Source organism: Mastigoproctus giganteus, chromosome 8, assembly GCF_048544385.1.
Source record: "Mastigoproctus giganteus isolate SK-2022 chromosome 8, ASM4854438v1, whole genome shotgun sequence".
Lineage (NCBI taxonomy): Eukaryota > Metazoa > Arthropoda > Arachnida > Uropygi > Thelyphonidae > Mastigoproctus > Mastigoproctus giganteus.
The window spans coordinates 41,595,709-41,619,916 of NC_143582.1; the positions used below are offsets into that span (position 1 = coordinate 41,595,709).

General features: G+C 38.1%; 1 protein-coding gene across 4 annotated transcripts in view; it reads right to left on the bottom strand.

Moving 5' to 3' along the window:
- LOC150081484 (calcium/calmodulin-dependent protein kinase type II delta chain-like) overlaps positions 1-24,208 on the bottom strand; it is a 645,695-nt gene that overhangs the window by 156,301 nt on the left and 465,186 nt on the right. For all 4 annotated transcript variants that reach the window (XM_090379918.1, XM_090379916.1, XM_090379917.1 and 1 more), the window contains exon 14: positions 5,679-5,732. In XM_090379918.1, coding sequence (XP_090236044.1) covers positions 5,679-5,732 — 54 coding nt within the window. The remainder of the gene's footprint in view (positions 1-5,678; positions 5,733-24,208) is intronic.

Consider the following 24,208-nt stretch of genomic DNA (forward strand, 5'->3'; position numbering starts at 1 on the left):
ATTTTTTATTTATTTATTTTACTTTAATTTTTTTGGCTGATGCTGCATAAGCTTGCTTTCTTGCATCAAATGCCTCTACTAATGCTAATGCTAATGCAATGCATGTTTTGAGAATGACAAGAAATTTAGAGATTGTCTGCGAAAAGGTATGAATCCACAGTTTTCGGAATGAGTTCAATTATATGATTCATTCTCATTGCAAACAAGGTAGTGCTGAGAACAGATCCTTGTGGAATTCCTTCTTCTTGGATAAAGATTTTAGAGAGGGTTCCTCGATAATGAACTTGAAAGGATCTCTGTTAAAAAAATTTTTGGATAAAATATGGTAAATTACCTCTCAGACCAAGAGAATGTAGAATCCTTTAAGATGCCAAACTGCCACGTAGTGTCAAAGGCTATCTCAACATCAAGACAGATCATGACAAGATGTTCCTTTTTGACGAAAGTATTTCTGATATTTGTCTCGGCTTTGATCATGAGATCCAATGAAGATGGGCTTTTCCGAAATCCAAATTGGTTGTTATTTATCAAGTTTTGAGACTCAAGGAACCAAGTGAAACAGCGATGTATCATTTTCTCGAGAGTTTTGCTGAGACAGCTGGTAAGGGATATCGGTCTGTAATTTTGAGGAACAGAATGATCTTTACCGGGTTTTGCAATCGGTAGTACATAAGAATGACTCCAGGAGCTGGGAAGGTATGTTCAGAAAAAATTTGATTATAAAATATGAGCAGCGAAGAGATCCGACATCTGGATCTTTGATCCAGATTTCGGAGCATTACATAATATATCCCATCAGGGCCAGCAGCACTGTTTCTTGAGTTGGTAAGAGATTGCTGTAGCTCAAACATGGTAAATGGTTTATTATAAGATAAAGCAGAGTCGTCAGTGTAATTCAGTCTGGATTTCTCTGCAACTGTTTTACGGTTTTGGAATGATTGATCATAAGCATTACAAGAAGACAACAGAGAAAATACAATTCCCAGTGCATTTGATATATCTGTGGGATTAGAGAGTTCTTGTCCATTCCAGTTTAGTAGCGGAGTGGATAGAGGTGGAAATTTATTGTTCAAACATTTTATTTTTCTCCAGATTAATCTGATATCGGTATTTTTATTAACTGATGAGGCAAATTTAATCCAAGTTTCTTTTCTTGCTTTGCATCTGATATAGCAAGCTTTAGCTCTGAGCCATTTATAGTTAATAAGATTGGAGGTAGTAGGATATTTGCGGAAAAGGTTCCATGCTTTGTTTTTCTTTTTTTTTGCATTATTGCAATCTGCATTCCACCAGTAATTTATTTTTTGTCTATTTCTTGCTTGATATTGAGGAACGGTGACAGAAGAGGCTGCCAGTATTTGATTCCTGATGTGCTCAATAACACTATTGATGGAACTGGACTGAATGATATCATTGTCAAATGAGATGTGCGATCTGTGTTTTGCCCAGTCAGCCTTTGAAAATTTCCATTTAATTGGACTTTCTGTTGTAGCATATGTAGGAGACCCAGTATTCAGTAATGTTAAATTCTGCTTATCGATCAGCATTTCGATAAATTTACCTCGTCTGTCTGAGGTGGGGGAACCCCATTAAATCTCCTAGTAAACAAAACGGCGATGGTAACTGCATAACAAGATCTTCAAGTTCCTGAATAGTATATTGATGATTAGGCAGAAGATAAATGGAAACCAATGTCACAGTAATACCATTAATAACATGCGTGGCAATGGCTTCTAAGGATGTTTGCAATGGAATATGTCTGGCGGGGATGCTTGAATCCACAAGTCTCGATACTCCTCCATGAGTGTTATTGGAGTCAGCCCTGTCTTGCCTGAATACAGTGTAATTTTTGATTGAAACTGAGACCAGAGATGTTAAATTAGTTTCTTGCAAGCACATTGCAAGGAGTTTATAGTGATGAATTAATTCATGTATATCATCTATGTTACTGCAAAGACCTCTACAGTTCCATTGGATAATATGTTCCATTATTTGGTTTTTGTAAGAGGAAAATGAATCTGTCTGCTTTTTATGCGTGGGTTGTTTATAACGGTCAGATTTAGACTTTTCTGGGGAAATTAGGGCATCCTGAATCATTTTTATCCTTCATATCTCCATCTGCATGTAATTCAAGAAAATCTTCTTGGTTGGGCATATCATCAGTATACATGCTTGTTGGTTGTTTCACCTCCACAGGATCTGATTTATGCAATTTTTCTGCCACTTTACTGTGGGTTAGGTTTTGAGTTGGAATTGTGAGTGGCGTATTATTACTTTGGTCCACTAACTGTGATTCAGATGTAGGCTGAGTCTGATAGTACTGATTGAGCCCAGTCGGCAATCGATTTGTCAGGAGAGACTGACACTTCTGTCTGACATGCTACTGATTTGTAACTATGGGTAGCAGAAGCGTAAGTGGTTTTTGGAATACTTGTCTTCTAGCTTCTTGAAAAGATACTTTATTTTCAGTCTTGTATTTCTGTATTTTTTTTCCTAACTTACAGAGATCACAATCTTTGGAGTAAGCTGGATGATTGCCCTTGCAATTAGGATACTGCGGAGTTTGTGCCTTGCATTCAGATTAAGTACGAGTTTTGCAACCGCAGTTTGGACATGTAGCATCTCCACGGCATGTTGTTTGGGAGTGGCCAAATTTTCTGACATTTGTAGCATCTCAGAGGGTTCAGGATAAAGGGCCAAACACAACAGTTTAAATAGCCTGCTTTGACTGAGGTAGATTCGGTGAACTAAATGTTAAAATTATGATGTGTTGGGACTAAGGTGCCATCTTTTCATATCGCAATTCTCTTGGCCTGAGTTACATTTTGATCCTTTAGTTCCTGGATTATTTCTTCCTTGGAAACATTCACTGATCACTCCCTTGGAAGAATTCAGGGTGTTATGTGGAGTGTCTTGAATTGGAATTCCACTTACAGATGTAAGTTTTAACAGGAGGTCAGAGTGTCTTGGGTGAGAAGTCTCTATTAGCAAGTCACCAGATTGAAGAAAATGAAATTTTCTTCAATCTGGTGAAATTTTCTGTAAAGAACTTCATAGGGCTAAGACAGAAAGGCACTACTATAACTTCATGCAAGCTTACAGGCCCACATTTTACTGAAGCACATTTCTGGAGGTCACTACCATAAAACAATAAAAACAATTTGCAGTTTCCGGTTTATTGGGCATTTCTGTTATGTTTATTATGCTTTTCTGTTTGCAGTCTATTATAAATGGGTAGAAAACTCTATCTTATTGCATTTCTGATAATACTGATAACTGGAATTCTGTGAGTTTTACATTATTATGGTGAAATGTGTGTCCCTTTCACTGAAATCTTCAGTCATAAAAAAAAAACAAATTTTCAGAATCTTTTTTCCATTTCTATTTTTTTTAAGCTTTGTAAACTTGTTACTCCATATCTCACTTTTGCAATTTGTTTGATTGATTGCTTATTTTTTTTTACTGTTTTGAATTTTGCAAACTTGTAAAAAAAAAAAAAAAAAAAGAAAGAAATTGAGTGGGGGGGGGTGAAAGTCTGAAGTTACATAACTCGGGCTTATGTAAATCGGAGACTTACTGCATATGATATCAAAATTAATTTTACATCCCATTCCTTTGTGAACACATCATAGTGTCCAATCAAATAGGTCAGGTAAGGCCTTCCCTTAACAAACCCATGCTTTGTCTGAACTATTACTGCAGTCTTGTCTAGATGATCTTGCAACACTTCTTTAACCAGCGACTACATTATTTTCCCTGGAATAGAAGGTAAACTAACAGGTCTATAATTATTTGTGCCATCCTATGAACCCCCCCTTTGTAAACTGGAGATACATTTGCACATCTCCTGAATCTAAGGATGCTCTCATAATTATGGCTAAGGGTTTGCTTACTTCCCTTTCTGCCTCCTTCAATATAACTGAATAGATTCCATCCACCTCAGGTGCCTTTTTTAACTTCAACAATTTCTCCTCCACTTTTCTCTCTGTTATTACAAAATCATTTAGCTCCCTGTTAGAGTTTAGTATACTACTGTCCTCCCCTTCCTTACAGTATTCCTCATGTGTGAATGTAGATGCAAAATACTCATTCAGTTTGTCAGTTATCTGTTATCTGAGCAGGATCATCAACAATCGAACCATCAATATCAAGTGGACCAATCTGCTTCATCCCCTTCCTTCTAGAGTTTACATAAGTAAAGAAATCTTTGTTGTTTTTCTTTGCATCCTTTGCCAAGGATTCCTCTTAATCGGCCTTCACTTGCCTAACCTCCTTTGTTACTTGATTACAGACTAGCTTATATCTGCCATAGGCCTTTGTGTCACCTAAAAATTTATATTTTATAATTTAGAGGTGGCCCATGCATTTATCTTCTCTGCCACAAGCCTCATTAGTTCATCTGACATCCATTTAAGTCTAAATCTTGAACAGTATTTCTTAGTTGGTATGAAAAGCCTGGTAGCTTTCAAGATTAATTCCTTGAAGGCTTCTCATTTAGAATTGGCTGTTTTTAACATCATCAGTTGATCCCACTGTATATAATTTATTAAAAACTGTCTAACACCATGAATAATCACTGCTGATAATCAGATCAAGAGTATTACTCCCTCTGGTTGCCCCTCAAACATGTTGCTATTGAAAACAATCCTCCAATAAATCCACAAAAGTCTTTCTGGCATGCAAGTGACCAACCCCCAAGTTCCAGTCAGTATCTGGAAAGTTAAAATTCCCCATTATAAGATATTCTGATTTACTGGCCCACTCTATTTCTCTGCACAATTGATGAGGCAATTTTGAAACATATAATTAAACATGTAATTACATCTGTAAAACAGGTTTACAGGTGTAATTACTAAACCAAGCAACTATGGAAGACTCCTACTTCCACTGGGATGACTTAATATGTTATGTTATTTGGTTTTTAGGAGCATTAGCAACTAAGGCCATATTGCTCAGGGGATATGCGGTGGTCATTCCCTGACCTTTCTGCATTGTCTGTATTTGGTGGTCACGGGCTCAAACCCTGGTCTAATCAAGAAGCGTGTACTACGCACTGCTGCTCCTGCCCACCTGGCTACGGAGGCGCCAAGAAAACATGGCAAACGAAGACTGCTATTAGCATTTTTTTTTTTTTTTTTTCACTGTGAGGGTATGTCCACCACAAATACAATATAGAGGGGAAAACAATTAATAAAAAGTTATGTGTTGAAGTTCAAACACACCTTCATGATGTGGTTTGATGAAAAAGTATTTAAAAGTGGAATTCCAAAGGCTAGTTGCTTTACTACAATAACACTGCAATGCTTTCACTGATACTCACAGAGTATCAACCATATAATCGCTCAGGTCCATCAAACCCTGCATTCATCAGATATGGTCCATGTGACTCTTTCTCCCTCCCCCCCATAGATTGAAGAGAGAGGGAAAAAAAAAAAACCTGAAAAACATCATCGATTTGATGACAAATCGATGGCAGTACAAAGGATATACTGAATAGGAGATTACTTGACACCAATTGAAAATGTTTTAATATTTTTCTAAGCATCATATATATATATATATATATATAAAGGATAATCAAACAGAGACTTCCTTAAATAATACACTGAATAAGCGCAGGCATGAAAACACGCACACACACCTAAGGCATGCAGAAAGGAAACAAAATAATTCCCTACCTTGTTCCACTTGGATAACAGTTTTGCTCCGTTCTGGTCCTGAGTAACTACCGTCTGAAGGTGAGAAGGGAAGAGGAATAGAAATAGATGAAGCAGAAGAGAGGAAGGGTTGTGAGTGATGCTGGCAGGAAGGAAATTTGTGTTTAGAGTGCATAATAAAAATTTTACATTTAGGAAATATCCACTTAATCGGCAGGACCAAAATCAAAAAAAAAAAAAAAAAAACGGGGGAGGGGGGACTATTTTTAAAATTGCAAATAACATAATTGCAAAATCTGGCCTTATGAAATTTCTTCATTTACCAAATAAATGCTTTGTAAATGAAAAACCAATATCAAAAATATTAAATTAAATTTATGTTAAGAATGCAGGCAAAATGAAATTGCATTGCAGTAAGCAAATAAATAATAAACTTCACGTTCAGTGAAGCTAATTTGGTTATATAATATAATCACTTAGCAGCTGTACATTCATTACAATTTTGCAAAATATAGCAAATAAATAAATTATACATTTAGCACAATATATTAAAAATATCAAAATCACTACTGAGTTTAGAAATTTTTGCTGCACTTTGAGAATAAATACTCTGATTTTTTTTTTTCTCAGTTAGCTGCTGAAATAAATGAAATAATCGAACTGAACAGAATCAAACTAATGTTAGCAGTAGATGATATATATATGTCAGAAACAGAGTCCTTACTTCTTGCCGTTTTATCCTTTGATTTTGGCAGCTGGCCCCAGAAGAAGGCACTGAAATCATAGGATACACAGCATTAAGTACTTCTAATTACTTCTTATTATCTTCTGTCTCTGCCTTGTTCTCCATAATTTCAATTTCAGTTCCATTATCCATTAGCCATTTACGATTCTCTACCTACAAACTTATACACGTGTGTGTGTGTGTGTGTGTGTGTGTGTGTGTGTGTGTGTGTGTGTGTGTGTGTGTGTGTGTGTGTGTGTGTGTGTGTGTGTGTGTGTGTGTGTTTTTGGCGCATTGGCTTCTGTGGCCATAGTGCACCTCCCAAGGTTTTTGCAGTACTTTGATCCAAGCCCATGGTGGGATTCGAACCCACGACCTTTGGGTTACCAGGCAGGCACTTTACCCAGCTGGCTAGCCCGGTCAGTGTTTGTGTGTGCACGCATGCGTGCGTGTGCTTCCAGTGTATTTAGAATATTCAGCAGAAAGTGATCTTTCTACTGAAGCATCTTCCTAAATAGTGGTGGCAATGTACACATTTGAAGGGCAATGTAATATACAGTGCAAAGCAATAATGTGAACTGGGTTAATTTATGATGTATTTTCTGGATTTATAAATAGTGCTCTTCCTCAAATTGCATAATTACAGAATAAATGCATCGAGTAACCCCAATGACTTCTCTTTTTTTCTTTTCTCCGCTCTTATAAAAAAGAGAAAATAATAAAAGAAAAATAAATAATAAAAAATTGATATTTATTAGATAATGTAAACAGAAATCCACAGATATAAAAATGTTAGGTAAGATAATGTTTCAAAGCATACCTTACTGGTAAACAAGACTGAAAATGTGTATTTTCTTAGTAAACTTTAATTTGTAGTGCAGTGCAGATTTTCAAAAAACTTCTTGCCTACAAATACTTAATATCCATCTTTTTTTGAAAGTTGGCAACTATGTTGGTATATGATTTTTAGATTCCATTAGTAAAAAGTACATTCTAAATTGTACATGAGTTAAGTACCTTCACCCTTTCAAGTATATAGATAAAGATAACATGTATTGTACCTTTAAAATATTATATTGTTGAATTGCGTTAGTTCTATCTGAAATAAGAACAAAAAAAAAATTAGAAATTCTTCTTTATTAGTTTACTAGTTGCTTGCACACTATTGACGCATATTAATATTTAGGTGTTTTCTTTTTTTTTTCCTATATATATATATATATATATATATATATATACACATATTTTTTTTTTTTTTTTTATGAAAACCCCAAACACGAGAGGTATTAGAACCTATAGCACTTAGTACCATGCTTAGGTTGGAGGTTGAGAAGACAAAAGAAGATATTTGTTGACATTAGACTTGAACTTCTGTAGACTGTAATTTTCAGGAAATACGTATAAAGGAAGGTTGTTCCAGAAAACGGCACTTGAATGAATAAACAAGGAAGGTGAAAAGTTGATTCTGTGAGTTAAGTTGGACATTAAATAGATGTTGGTGGCATGTGTTCGGACTGTTTTGAAAGAGAGAGAGCAGGAATTATACAACCCAATTCAGAAGAACAGTGCCCATGGAAGTATCTGTAGAAAAGGCATGCAGCAGAAACAGTACGTCTATGAGACAGAGAGTGGAGAAACTACGTTAGAGAGGAGTCATTAATTAACCTAATTGCCCTCTTCTGAATGGAATCTAGAAGCCTGAAGGAGGTTTTGGGGGCACCGCCCCAGATGTGGGAACAATATTCCATGGTAGAAGGGATTTGCAATTTGTACAGAGTGAACAGCTGTTTGGAAGAAAAGTAACACCGAAAGCGAAAGAGAAAAGCAAGATTTTTAGATGAAGAGGAAGCAATATTTGTAATATGCTTGAGCCAAGAGAGATTAGAAGTCAAGGAAATCCCCAAAAGAGATAAATTATTTTACCTAGAAATTGGAGTGTCACCAAAGATAAGCATAGGAGCAGAAGAATCCTTTTTGTGAGATATAAGACAAGACTGAGTTTTAGAAGGGTTGAAATCAACTATGTTGTCTTTGCCCCACTGGAGAATTACCTGGAGATTGGCACTTAAGGAATTGGTAGCAGATATTCGAGAAGTTGAAGCTGATTGAGCAGGGCAAGGTTTTTCAAATTGGAAAGTGGAATGCAATGTGCTATCATCGGCAAAACTATGGATACGATTTCCAGTCAATGGAAGAAGGTCATTAATATACAAGAGAAAAAGAGTGGGGGAAAGAACTGAACCTTGGGAGACAGCAGCACTAGTGGAGAAGTTAAAAGACAGAGAGCCAACTACCATCACTCTCAGTGAGCAATTAGAGACAAAACTGGATAACCGATTACAAAAAAACAGTTGGCAAACCATACGAAGGAAGCTTGTTTAGAAGACCTTTATGCCAAACACTATCGAAAGCCTTTGAGATGTCAAGAGCAACTGCTTGTGTTTCACCACACTTTTCCATTGAATTTGTTCATAAAGAGTAACATAAGCCAGAATATCACTAGTGGATCGACACTGACGGAATCCGTACTGGCGATCGTTGATCAGACGGAAGGTTTCTAGGTAGTTTAAGAGATGGCGGTTAATTGTTTTCTCCATTACTTTCGAAAGAGTAGAAGTAATTGCAATAGGATGATAATTGGATGGGAAGGATTTGTCACCCTTTTTAGGAACTGGATGGATATGAGCAAATTTCCAAGCAGAAGGAAAAACACCTTTGGAAGAAGAAAGTGAAAAAAGACGGCAAAGTAACAGGAGTAAGTCCAGGAGCACAGATTTTGAGAACAATTGGAGAAATACCATCATGACAAGGAGCTTTCTTAGCATTGAGATTCGTCAAAATTCTTCTGACATCCTTTTGACTGAAAACTACAGGAGACATTGAATGGAGCGTGATGGGAATGGTGGAAGGTGTTTTACCAAGATCATTAATACCTGAGTTGGAAGAAATATGGGATGCTAGCAGGTTAGCTTTATCCTTGGCTAAAATGACAGCAGAACCATCTGGTTTTGACAGAGGTGGGAGTACAGATGTGCAAAAGTTGCTGCCAATAGCTTTGGCAAGAGACCAAAATGCTCGGCTACCATTAGGGCAAGAAGCAAGTTTTCTACTCAGCCTGTTCAAAATCTAGTTTGGACTGATTAATGACTGTACAATTGTTGCAAGCTTTGGTGTAAGCAGAAAATGAAACAGAAGAATTGGAAACAAGTCAATTACGATTTGCAATGTTCTTCTCTTGAATAGACTTAGCACATTTATTGGAAAATCAAGGTTTAGGTAAAGGAAGAGATTTTAAAATGGAGTGTGGAATAAAGGATTCCATGCCTACAAGAATAATTTCACTGACATGATCTGAGCAAACATTGAAATCAGAAGTTTTGAAACAGTAATCCGACCAAGGAAAAGAAATCTCGCAGGTCATCCCATTTTGCATTCTTGTAATGCCAAACAAAACGAGGTTAGGAATAGACATGAGATAAATGCTCCATTGGAGAGGAGACAATCACCAAGTTGTGATCTGAGGCACCTAAAGGACCATTCACTTTGACCGTGTACTTAGAAGGGTTGTTTGTGAGATAAAAAACACTCCTACTCTCAATTTTGTGAGACAAAATTGAGAGTAGGAGTGTGCTATAGGCCTAATGACTCTGATGAGTATAATAAGAAACTGCAGGGAAATAGAGTGGGCCAGTAAATCAGAGAGTCTTATAAATGGGAGATTTTAATTTCCCGGATATTGACTGGAATTTGGGGGCTGGTCACTGAACACTAGCAAGGCTTTTGGGGATTTATTGGATGATTGTTTTCTACATCAGCATGTTCAGGAGGCAACTAGAGGAAGTAATACTCTTGATTTGATTATCAGTAGTGATTCTTCATGCATTAAGAATCTGCAGATAGAGGAACCACTAGGTGGCAGTGATCACAGTGTGCTGAAGTGGGATTTAATCAAAGAGATAACTACCATCAGGGGTAAAGGGAAGGGTTATTGCTTTCGTAAAGGTGACTACGATGGTCTGAGACAGTATTTAAATTCTATACAGTGGGACCAACTGATGATGTTACCAACAGCAAATTCAAAATGGGAAGCATTCAAAGAACTTATCTTGGAAGCTACTAGGCTTTACATACCAACTAAGAAATACTGTTCAACGTTTCCTCCTAAATGGATGTCATTTAGCCTATGATAGACACAAGTTGATCTGTAACCAAGTTACAAAGGAGGTTAGGCAGGTGAAGGCAGATTACGAGATATCTTTGGCAAGGGATGCATAGAAAAACAGCAAAGAGTTCTTTACTTATGTAAACTCTAGAAGGAAGGGGATGAATCAGATTGGTCCACTGGATATCGATGGGTCATCTGTTGATGATCCTGCTCAGGTAGCTAACAAACTAAATGAATATTTTGCATCGACATTCACACAGGAGGATTTATTCAGCGAGGGGAATGCCAGAGGTGTATTCAACTCTGGCAGTAAGCTAGAGAATCTTGTAATCTCCAAGAGTAAAGTGGAGGAGAAATTGTTGAAGATAAACACAAGAAAGGCACCTGAGGTGGATGGAATCTATCCAGTTATATTAAAGGAGGCAGCAAAGGAAGTAAGCAAACCATTAGCCATAATTATGAGAGCTTCCTTGGACCCCGGAGAGGTACCTATGGACTGGAGATGTGCAAATGTGACCTCAATTCACAAAGGAGGATCAAAGGCTGACAAAAGTAATTATAGACCTGTGAGTTTAACTTCTGTTCCCAGAAAATTAATGGAGCCACTGGTTAAAGAAGCACTGCAGGATCATCTAGACAAGACTTCAGTTATAACTCGGACACAGCATGGTTTTGTTAAGGGGAATTCTTGCCTGACCAATTTGATTGGATACTATGATGCAGTCACAAAGGAACTGGATGCAGGGAATAACTTTGATATTATATACTTGGATCTTAGAAAGGCTTTTGATACTGTTGCACATGGAAGACTGCTGCACAAATTGGAGCAGTGTGGCATTGGAGGCAAATTGCTGCTAGGGATAAAGGGGTGGTTGAGGGGGAGAAGACAGAGAGTGGTAATCAATGGACACTGCTTATCGTGGACTAATGTTATTAGTGGAGTCCCTCAGGGTTCAGTATTGGGTCCTTTATTGTTTTCTGTATTTATAAATGATATTGATGATGGTATATCAAGCTTAATGTCTAAGTTTGCAGACGATACGAAGGTTGGCAGGGTTGTCAAGGACACTACTGACACTATGCTGCTGCAACAGGATCTGGAAAGGTTGAGCAGATGGGCTGTGAGATGGCAAATGAAGTTTAACATTGACAAATGTAAAGTACTACATATGGGAAACAGCAACCCCAGAGCAATGTATCAACTCTGTGGTACTACACTGACAGTGGTAGAGAATGAAAAGGACCTGGGGGTGGTTGTGCAGGCAGATATGAAGTTCTCTGAGCAGTGTAGACGGGCTGTAAGAGTAGCTCATGGTGTATTGTCAATGATATATAGGAATTTTTCTAGCAGGAATAAGGAGGTGATTATTCCCTTGTATAAGGCAATGGTCAGACTACACCTAGAGTACTGGGTACAGGCCTGGAGGCCTCATTTCAAGAAGGATGTAGAGCTGCTGGAATGAGTATAGAGAAGGGCAACAAGAATAGTGAATGGAACAAAGGGGTGCTCTTACGAAGAAAGGCTTGAATTTTGCGAATTACAGTGTCTGGAGAATAGGCACCGATGAGGTGATCTGATAGAGGTGTATAAAGCCTTGGATGGTTTGAGCATGCTCAATTCTGATGGGATTCTTCCTCTTGCTCAGAATAATCACCTGAGAGGGCATAAATTCAAATTGAGGAAAGACGTAGGATAGATGTGTGGAAATTTGCCTTTAGCCAGCGGGTAGTTGGTTGGTGGAATAGACTTCCATCCCTTGTTGTGGAAGTTGATAGCTTAAATAAATTTAAGGCTCAGCTAGACAAGTATTTCGAACTAACGGAGGGGTGAAGTGGAATTTTTTTTTTTTGGCTGCATAAGCTTGCTTTCTTGCATCATATGCCTCTACTAATGCTAACGCTAACACCAGTAACCATATGAAATACATTGCCAAGGACTACGGAGTGACAGATGACACATGTCAACTATGCTAATTGGTTCCAGAAACAATTCAGCACATCACTGTGGGATGCAGGGTGATCACCCAAATGGAGTACACTCACAGACACCAACAGGTCACTAGGATAATACATCAGAAGCTAGCAGAAAAATACAATTTAATTAAAGAAAGTGTACTATATTACAAATATGAATCCCAGGCTGTACTAGAGATTTCCTACTCACAAAATATATTGGGACTGTACCATAATAATGGAAAAGATGATTACACTCAACAGACCAGACATAAACCTAATTGAGAAGAAGGATAGAGCTACATACCGGAATGACATATTGGTACCCAATACTAGCAACCTTCAGAAACCTATGTAGAAAAGATCAGGAGTACACAGTCCTAAGACAGGAAGTCAAAGAAATGTGGCATATGAAACAAGTAATAACCATCCTGATCACTGTGCATAAACCATGGCATGGTGCCAAAGAGCCTTCATAAGAACTTAGCAGCAATAGGCCTCCCAGAGAACACTTACATGCAACTCCAGAAAGCTGCAATTCTGAACACCTGAAAGATAGTAAGAGAGTTCCTCAATCAACAATAATAACAGTAACCAGCCACAAACAACAACCCCATGCATTTAGTATCACTAGCCGTTACAGGCAGAAAAAAATCTCATAAAGGAGAAAAAAAGTTTTTATAATAATAATAATAAACTCCTTAAAATCTGGTACCCTTGGAGATTAAGAAGTTTAAAACTTGACATATCTTACAAAATTTTTAAGACATATCTTACATATCTTAAAGAATCTTAAAACTTTACATATCTTAGAGAGAGAAATGTAGTGGTTGACCACTTTTTTGAGAGACACATTTCAGTGAATATTTGCATTAACAACTGAACTTAGTTATATCTGTAAAGATAGTAAAGATAGCACAATCATTTTTGCTTATATCTGCAAGGAAAAATGATTATAATGAGATAACCTTTATCTGTTTATATGACATTTTGCTTTTAATAGCAGGTTATCCAGTTCACATGGGTGGCTTGCAGCACCAGCCACAAGAATGCTCAACCTATTCTGTCAAACAGGGTCCATGCTCAAATGGTCTAAATAATATTATCAGTGTCTTTTCTGCATTTCTATCAATGAGCTTACCACTGTCTTAATGTCTAGTTACTCCCATTATTGTCACTCCAAGAGTTGAAGAATTTGAAAATTTGAAAAAAATTAAGAAATCACTATTACAAAAAATACTCTGTATTTATTTTTGCACAGGACTTAAGGGCCCCACAAATTTTGGGGCCAGCTCTGGTGGCCAGTGCAAAGTCGAGCTGCTTTGGTGTGACATAAGCACTGGGATAGCAAAAATGAGAGAGGGCATATGTTATAGGCCTAATGACTCTGATGACAACATAACTGTACAGAGAAATATAGTGGGCCAATAAATCAGAATGTCTTATAATGGGAGTTTTTAAATTTCTTTATATTGACTGGGACTTGTGGATTGATCGCTTGCACACTAGCAAGACTTTTATTGATTTATCCGATGACTGTTTTCTACAGCAGCATGTTAGAGTCTACAGATAAAAGAACCATTAGGTGGCAGTGATCACAGAGTATTGATGTGGTATTTACTTAAAGGTGTAGCTACCATCAAGGGATAAAGGGAAGGATTTTTTCTTCCTTAAAGGTGACTACAGTTGTCTAAGACAGTTTTTAATTCTAGACAGTGGGACAAAATGATGATACCAATGGCAAATTCTAAATGAGAAGCATTCAAGGAAATAATCATAGAAGCTACAAAACTTTTCATGCTAACTAAGAAATACTGTTCAGGGTATATATCAAAATAAATGTCAGATGAACTAATAACACTCATTGTAGAGAAGAAAAATGCATGGGAGGCATATAAATTATCAGGTGATACAGCCTATAACAGATATAAATATAATCTGCAATCAAGTCACTAATAATGTAGGCAAGCTAAGGCACATAATGAGAAATCTATCGCAAAAATGCAAATTAAAATAGCAAAGACTTCTTTAGTTATGTAAACACTGGAATGAAGGAATAAACAACATAGGCCACTTGACATTGATAATTCAACTGTTGATGATCCTGCTCACATTGCTGACAAGATGAATAAGTATTTTGGATCTATATTCACACATGAAGAATTCTTTAGGGGAGTGAATGCTAGAAGTTTATCAAACTCTACCATGGAGCTAAATGACTCTGTAATAACAGAGCAAATCTGAACAGAAATTTCTCAGTTATTACAAAAGCATTTAGCTTCATGGAAGAAATGCACTTGGGGAAGATGGCATCTATCCAATAATATTAAGGTAGGCAAAAAAAGGTGGTAAGCAAACTCTTAACCATAATTACAAGAGCATCCTTGAATTCACTTGAAATACCAGTGGACTGAGATTAGCATTAGCATTTGTAGAGGCATATGATGCAAGAAAGCAAGCTTATGCAGCATCAGCCAAAAAAAAAAAAAAAAAAAAACACCCCTTCCACTTCACTCCTCCGTTCGTTCGAAATACCTGTCACGCCTGAGCCTTAAACTTATTTAGGCTATCAACTTCCACAACAAGGGGTGGAAGTCTAATCCACCAACCAACTACCCGCTAGCTAAAGGCGAATTCATGCACACCTATCCTACGTCTGTCTTTCCTCAATTTGAATTTATGCCCTCTCAGGTGATTATTCTGAGCAAGAGGCAGAATCCCATCAGCACTGAGCATGCTCAAACCATTCAAGGCTTTATACACCTCTATCAGATCACCTTGCCAGTGCCTAGTCTCCAGATACTGTAATTTGCAAAACTTAAGCCTTTCTTCGTAACAGCAACCCTTTGTTCCATTCACTAATCTTGTTGCCCTTCTCTATACTCGTTCCAGCAGCTCTACATCGTTCTTGAAATGAGGCCTCCAGACCTGTACACAGTACTCAAGGTGTGGCTTGACCATTGCCTTATACAAGGGGATAATCACCTCCTTATCACTGATAGAAAAATTCCTGTATATCATTGACAAAATACCATGAGCTACTCTTGCAGCCCATCTGCACTGCTCAGAGAACTTCATATCTGCCTGCACAATTACTCCCAGGTCCTTTTCACTCTCTACCACTGTCAGTGTAGTATCACAGAGTTGATACGTTGCTCTGGGGTTGCTGCTTCCCATATGTAGTATTTTACATTTGTCAATGTTAAACTTCATTTGCCACCTCTCAGCCGATCTGCTCAACCTTTCCAGATCCTGTTACAGCAGCATAGTGTCAGTAGTGTCCTTAACAACCCTTCTCTATAATTACTTGTTTCAGGCTTTGATCCTCCTTTGTGAAATGGGGTCACATTTGCACATCTCCAGTCTATGCATACCTCCCCTGATTCCAAGGAAGCTCTCATAATTATGGCTAAGGGGTTGCTTACTTCCTTTGCTGCCTCCTTTAATATAACTGGATAGATCCCATCCACCCCCAGGTGCCTTTCTTGTGTTTATCTTCAACAATTTCTCCTCCACTTTACTCTCAGTTATTACAAGATTATCTAGCTTACTGCCAGAGTTGAATACACCTCTGGCCTTCCCCTCGCTGAATAACTTCTCATGTGTGAATGTCGATGCAAAATATTCATTTAGTTTGTTAGCTAACTGAGCAGGATCATCAACAGTTGAACCATCGATATCAAGTGGACCAATCTGATTCATCCCTTTCCTTCTAGAGTTTACATAAGTAAAGAATTCTTTGCATCCCTTGCCAAAGATTTCTCGTAATCTGCCTTCGCCTGCCTAACCTCCTTTGTAACTTGGTTACAGATCAACTTATATCTATCATAGGCTTCTGTGTCACATGTTAATTTATATGTATCCCATGCATTTTTATTCTCTGCCATATGTCTCATTAGTTCATCTGATATCCATTTAGGCCTAAACATTGAACAATATTTCTTAGTTGGTATGTAAAGCCTAGCTAGTATCTTCCAAGATAACTTCTTTGAATGCTTCCCATTTTGAATTTGCTGTTGGTAACATCATCAGTTGGTCCCACTGTATAGAATTTAAATACTGTCTCAGACCATCGTAGTCGCCTTTACGAAAGCAATAACCCTTCCCTTTACCCCTGATGGTAGTTACCTCTTTGAGTAAATCCCACTTAAGCACACTGTGATCACTGCCACCTAGTGGTTCCTCTATCTGCAGATTCTTAATGCATGAAGAATCACTACTGATAATCAAATCAAGAGTATTACTCCCTCTAGTTGCCTCCCAAACATGCTGATGTAGAAAACAATCATCCAATAAATCCACAAAAGCCTTGCTAGTGTGTGAGTGACCAATCCACAAATTTCAGTCAATATCTGGGAAATTAAAATCCCCCATTATAAGACAATCTGATTTACTGGCCCACTCTATTTCCCTGTACAGTTTCTTATTATACTCATCAGAGTCATTAGGCCTATAGCACACTCCTACTCTCAATTTTGATCTCCCAATGCTTATGTCACACCAAACTGACTCGACATTGCACTGTCCATCAATGTTGACTGGCTTCACTTCCTTGGATTTTGTGTGTTTCTTAACTAATAGCATAACCCCTCCTCCCTTCCTATCCTGTCATTTCTTTCTGTAGACGTTGTACTCCCCAAATTCCGGTTCTGCATTCCTTATATCTGTGTGACACCACGTCTCTGATATCCCAACAATATTCGCCTTTAATGCTTTGAGCAATACCTCAAATTCATCAAATTTATTTACCAAACTCCTAGCATTGGTGTACACGCAAGTATACGTGCACCTGTTCTTTTTCTTAGCTACCCTAATACAACCCATGTGTTTACTTGTACTGCAATGACTCCCTGCAGTCTCTGGAATATCCTGCATCTTGTTTTCCAGGCTTCTGCCTATTCCAATAGAAGCAGTGCTAGAATCACTTTCACCTCTGCCAGTGGCTACTGTTAAGCTATTAGTCCTTGTATCCCCCCCCCCCCCAAGTTAGCAGTTTTCCAACCCACCTAACACTGCCTCGATAGCATCAGCAAATATTCTTGCACCCTTCCTATTTAAGTGTATCCCATCCCTGTAGAAGCAGTCCCTTCTGTTAACAAGTACAGACCAGGCTGAAAAAAATTCTACCCCTTGAGCCTTGCACAATCTTTCCAGGGCCGAATTACAAGATGTGTAAATCTATTCCCAATTCACAAAGGGGTATCAAAGAGTAACATGAGTAATTACAGACCTTTTAGCTTAGCTTCTATTCCAGGGAAAATAATGGAGTCACTGATTAAAGAAGTAATGCAGGACCATCTGGACAGGACTGCAGTTATACTTCGATCACAGCATGGGTTTGTTAAAGGAGCAATCTTGTATAACCAATTTGATTGGATACTATGATGCAGCAACAAAGGAACTGGATGCAAAAATTTATTTTGATATTATATACATGGATTTCAGGAAAGCTTTTGACACTGTTGCGCATGGAAGACTACTGTACAAATTGGAGCAATGTGGCATTAAAGGCAAGTTACTGCTGTGGATAAAGGGATGGTTAGAGGGAAAAGGTAGACAGCTGTTAACAGTTACTGCCCTTCGTGGATTAATGTTATCATGGATTTTATCTGGGTCTGTTGCAGGGCCCATTGTTGTTTTCTGTATTTATTAATGATATTGATGAAGGTATATCAAGCAGAAAAGTTATGCAAATGCAAGCATAAGATTCACTAGTTTCAAAGGTGGTGGAGTCGCGGAGGTGAACAGAGGGTGGATTTTCGGCTGATGAAAATGGATTAGCAGTTTTGATATTTTTACCATATTCTTCATTAATTAACATATTACATAGCGTTCTACAAAAAATATTAAATACCCTTAGTAGCATTCGTTAACTTATTTTTTAAATTTCACTAGTGATTTTTGTAAGTTACAACTCACCGCTCGTACCGGTGTTGGCGCCAGTATTGTTGAACCTGCCACCATTATTCTATACTAGATCGATACGAAATAGTGTAACATATATCTTGACCTGATAGCATAAGGTATAATGTAAAAATAGATAGCATAATACGTAGCACTGTATTAGGAATCTGTCAGATTAGTATAATCAATAAATTTATTAATCTTATTAAATTTCATTGTTAATTAAATTGTATTTAAATAGAAATCATGACTAGAGCTGCAAAGCAACATGCACAGATTAGCAGAAGTGCTGTGGCTCGGGGAAAAACGAAGGTGCAATTCCACAATGCATCGTCTCAAAAAATGTGCAAAGTGCAAAATGTTTACAGGCCTGTCTGGAAAAGGATATGATCTAGACAAGGAGAATGTCTTTGTGTGGTGCTACATGCCTAGAATGTCAAAAAATTAGGTGCAAACTCAGCGTTCTGATGGGCATCTATGAGAGTTTGAGGTGTAGGGTAGATGCCTTCGAAGAAATTAATATGAGGGGGCCCATCAAGCTCTCAGCTGCCCAACTCAATGCCAGAGTTCACTTCTGTGCATCAGGCAACACAGTGACAATCTCCAAAGCAGAATGCACTGGTCCCACAGGAGCTAGTTATTGTTGGTGACTCTACTGTCAGGGAGATGGAAATATATTATGCAAAAAGGATAGGTGGAACAGGACCCGGGTATGTCTGCCAGGATCAAAAGTTGATGATGTTGTACAGCAGATATCTTTTAAGAGTATAAAAAGTGATATTGTTCTACAAGGTAGCACTAATGACATTAAGAGATCTGCAGATTTACTAAATAAGTGCAGGTCAAAGTTGAAAAAAAGTCACGAGTTAGGGTTAAATTTGAAAGTGTCTGCAATTCTGCCCAGACACGATAGGAGGGAGTATGAAGAGAGCCTTGTCAATCAATTTGGCCCAGCAGAGATTGTGCAAGGCTCATGGGGTAGAATTTTTTTTTTAGCATGGTCTGTGCTTGTTTCCATTAGAATGAGCAGCAGCCTGGAAAGCAAGGTGCTGAGGATTTCCAGCACTGTTTTTATTTGGTTTTTTACGAGCATTAGCAACTAAAGCCATATTGCTCCGGGGATATGCGGTGGTCATTCCCTGACCTTTCCGCATCCTCCATATATTTTGTGGTCAGGGGCTCGAACCCCAGTCTAATCAAGAAGCATGTGCTACACACTGCTGCTCCTGCCCACCTGGCTAGAGAGGTGCCTTTCCAGCACTGCTGGGCATTATCGTGGAACAAATAAATACATGGGCTTTGTTAGGGTAACTAATAGTAGGGACAATATACTAAGTATTGTTGCTTTCTCTGCAAGTGGGTTAGCTGTGCCGAGAACATGCATACAAGAAGAGAGGTTGGCATCAACGAAAATCATTACCACCTAGAATGAAGAACGTAGCATTTGAACCTCTGGTACATTCAAATAAAGTTTTGCTTCCACCACTCCACATCAAACTGTGGATCATAAAAATTTCATAAAGGCGTTGGAAGTGAACGTCTTTATGTCCCGCATTCACATACTTGCAAGAGAAATTCCCAAGACTTAGTACAGAGAAGATTAAAGCAGGCATTTTCATTAGTCCACAAATATGGCAACTTTTCAAAGACAAACAGTTTGAATGTATCCTTAGCAACAGTGAGAAATCAGCCTGGAAAGCCTTTTGAAATGTTTCGACTGGTTTTCTAGGAAATATTAAAGCTGGCAACTACTGGCAGCTTGCAGAAGATCTCGTTACTTCTTATGAAAAACTGGGGTGCAACATGTCATTGAAGATGCATTTCTTGAACTTACACCTGGATTTATTCCCACCAAACTGGTGGCCTGTCAGCGACGAACATGGTGAGCTCTTCCATCAAGACATCGCAGTGACGGAACAAAGATACAAAAGTAAATGAAGTGCCACCATGTTAGTCGATTACTGTTGGATGGTGAAAAGGGATGTTTCTGAAGCTGATTACAAGCAAAAGGCAAAAAGATCCTATATTTGATACAGGTATGTTTGTGGCTACATCTTACTGCTATATAAATAAAAAATACCCTGTATAAATATAAAAAACTATTTATTTCAAAAATAAGAGGGGTCAATCTGCCAATTGAAATAAGCATTATTTCCATGTTTAGCACCCCAAAATCTATAAAGTAAACTTACTTACATGCCTGTAACAAGATATAACCCAAAATTTGTTGTTCACTGTTACTTTATAAAGTTCAAACTGATTTCATTAGAGATGTTTAATTTTAATTTTTTAAGGTAATTAATGAAAACTGAGCAATACAGTTCATACATATTTTTTTTCCAAAATTCCTTCCTTTCATTTTAGGGGCAACTTAAATTTAGAGAGAGAGAAAAAAAAAAAAAAAAAAAAAGCAATATGTTATCCATACAAATATTCCAATCATGCAATTTTAATGTAATTTTTTGTTTTGTTGGGTACCTAGAGGAGGCCATCAACTTCTTATTGATATATATTTTAATATGGCTCTCATTATGATCCCTGAGGCATGTCACACATTTTTCTAGATATAACAGATAGGGCTGCTACCTGGTAGTCTAAAACACTGAAGGCACTGACATTTAGGATCCACTCATATGTCAAGTGGGGTGAATTTCAACAAAGTATACTCTCTGTGACAAATAAATCCTCTGCTTCACCTTCAATGATGGTGGGATTTTTTATAACCTTGGATATAACCTACATTCAAGGTTAGACACCCTGCTTCTAATACAGTGGACTACCTAGGTGTGAACTAATGTAAGCATAGGTTTAGATGTGGTGTTCATATCACACAAGGAGAAAAGCCCTCTGGATCACCAGACATTGCTAGTGGTAGATGACTCTCATCATCCAGTGCAATACCACCACTTTACTTCCCGATTACTGGAAAGTTGAAGTAATGAAAACCTTTTAGTCTCCAGAGCAATTGCGAAAATTAAGGCGTATCTACGACACGGTAGGCAGTAGGGTTCATTTGTATCTCAGACTTAGTTTGAGTAGCAAGGGCTCTACACCTACAGTATTGAAAAAGTAACTTTAACAACAGGTTTTTAGCTTTTATGTACAAAAAAATAAATTAATAAATTTATTTAAAAATTTCCCCAACCCTTTAATTTATCTGGCGGTCCCTCTGGGGGTCGTGCACCACTGTCCTAACCCCACCTGGTTGTTAGTGGAATATATCCCTTATTCCCACAAGGTTTGGTAACTTGTGGTTGTCACAGACATTCTCTCAGATATGCCAGACAAGCTGTACTTCCTACCTGGGAGTACACTGGTAAAACACTGATAGAACTGATATTCGGGTGACATTCAAGTCAAGTGGACCCAATTTCGGCGAAGGCTGGTTGGTCTGTGACAGCCAAATCTCCTGCTTGCACCTTCACGATGGTGGGACTGTTAGTAATCCTGGGTATAACCTCCATGCACAACCACTGTGAGTGACCACCCAGGTGTGAACCAACGTAAGAAGGGGTCGAGGTGTGGCATCCACACCACATGGAGGAATGCCGCCCCTGTGTGTTACCAGGCAATACTAGGAGATAGATGAATCTCATCAACCAGTTCAATACCACATCTTTGCTTATTGGAGGCTTGAAGTGGTGGAAATCATGTTTAGTCTCCAGAGCTAAGTTCCGGTCAACCCTTCCCCATCTCTTCCATCATGCAGTATGACTGATGACTTTTGAGGTTATAATGAACATCATGGCGAGATCCAGTCTTCCTTACAATTCGAGGGTACAGCTCTAAAACGGTGTTTGCAGGCCAGCCGCTAGTTAGTACACACAGATATAAAGAATGCAGAACCGGAATTTTGGGGAGTACAATGTGTACGGAAAAGATAGACAGGATAGGAAGGGAGGAGGAGTTATGCTGTTAATTAAGAAAAACATAAAATCAAAAGAAGTGCATCCAGTTGATATAGATGAACAGTGCACTATTGAGTCAGTTTGGTGTGACAAAAGCACTGCGAAAGCAAAAATAAGAGTAGGAGTGTGTTATAAGCCTAATGACTTGTACAATGAACAATTGTACAGAGAAATAGAGTGGGCTAGTAAATCAGAATGTCTTCTAATGGGGGATTTTAACTTCCCAGATATTGACTGGAACTCGTGGGTTGGTCACTCACACTAGTAAGACTTTTGTGGATTTATTGGATGATGGTTTTCTGCAGCAGCTTGTTCGAGAGGCAACCAGAGATGGTAAAACTCTTGATCGGGTTATCAGCAGTGATCATTCGTGTATTAGGAATTTGGAGATACAGGAACCACTAGGTGGAAGTGATCACAGTGTAGTGACGTGGGATTTATTTAAAGATATAATTACCATCAGGAGTAAAGGAAAGGGTTTATGCTTCCGTAAAGGTGAGTACAGTGGTATCAGACAGTTTTTAAATTCTGTATAGTGGGATCAACTGACGATGTTACCAACAGCAAATTCTAAGTGAGAAGCATTCAAGGAATTAATCATGGATGCTACTAACAGTTTCATACCTATTAAGAAATATTGTTCAAGATTTAGGCCTAAATGGTTATCAAATGAACTAATGAGACTCGTGAAAGAGAAGAAAAATGCATAGGATGCATATAAATTATCAAGCGACTCAGAAGCCTACGGCAGATATAAGCTAGTCTGTAATCAGGTGACAAATGAGATTAGGGAGGCGAAAGCAGATTAAGAGAAATCTTAGGCAAAAGATGATAAGAAAAACAGCAAGGATTTCTTTACTTATATAAACTCTAAAAGGAAGGGGATGAATCTGATTGGTCCACTTGACATCGATGGTTCGACCGTTGATGATCCTGCTCAGATAGCAAACAAACTGAATGAGTATTTTGCATCTACATTCACACATCAGGAATTATTAAGGTTTGAAAATGCCAGAAGGTTATCAAATTGTAGCAGGATACTTAATGATTTTGGAATAACTGAAAGCAAAGTGGAGGAGAAATTGTTGAAATTAAACATAAGAAAAGCACCTGGGGTGGATGGGATCTATCCAGTTATATTAAAGGAGGTGGCAAAGCAACTAAGCAAACCCTTAGCCATAATTATGAGAGCGTCCTTGGACTCAGGGGAGGTTCCCATGGACTGGAGATGTGCAAATGTATCCCCAATTCACAAAGAGGGATCGAAGGGTGACACAAGTAATTACAGACCAGTTAGTTTAATTCTGTTCCAAGTAAAATAATAGAGTCACTGGTTAAAGATGGATTGCAGGATCATCTAGACCAGACTGCAGCAATAATTCAGACACAGCATGAGTTTGTTAAGGGAAAGTCTTGTCTGACAAATTTGATAGGATATTATGATATGGTTACAAAGGAACTGGATGCAAAAAATAATTTTGATATCATATATTTGGATTTCAGGAAATCTGACACTGTTGCGAATGGAAGACTATTGTACAGATTGGAGCAGAATGGTATTAAGGGTAAGTTGCTACAATGGATGAAAGGATGGTTGAGTGGGAGAAGACAGAGGGTGGTAATCAATGGGTGCTGCTCTTCGTGGACTAATGTTATTAGTGGAGTCCCACAGGGTTCGGTGTTGTCCTCTGTTGTTTTGTATATTTATAAATGATATTGATGAAGTGGCTTAGTGTCGAAGTTTGCAGATGATACAAAGGTTGGCAGGCTTGTTGATGACAGTAATGGCAATGTGCTACTGCAACAGGATCTAGATAATTTCGGCAGTTGGGCTAAGAAGTGGCAACTGAAGTTTAACCGTGACAAATGGAAAGTACTGAATATGGGTAGAAGTAAC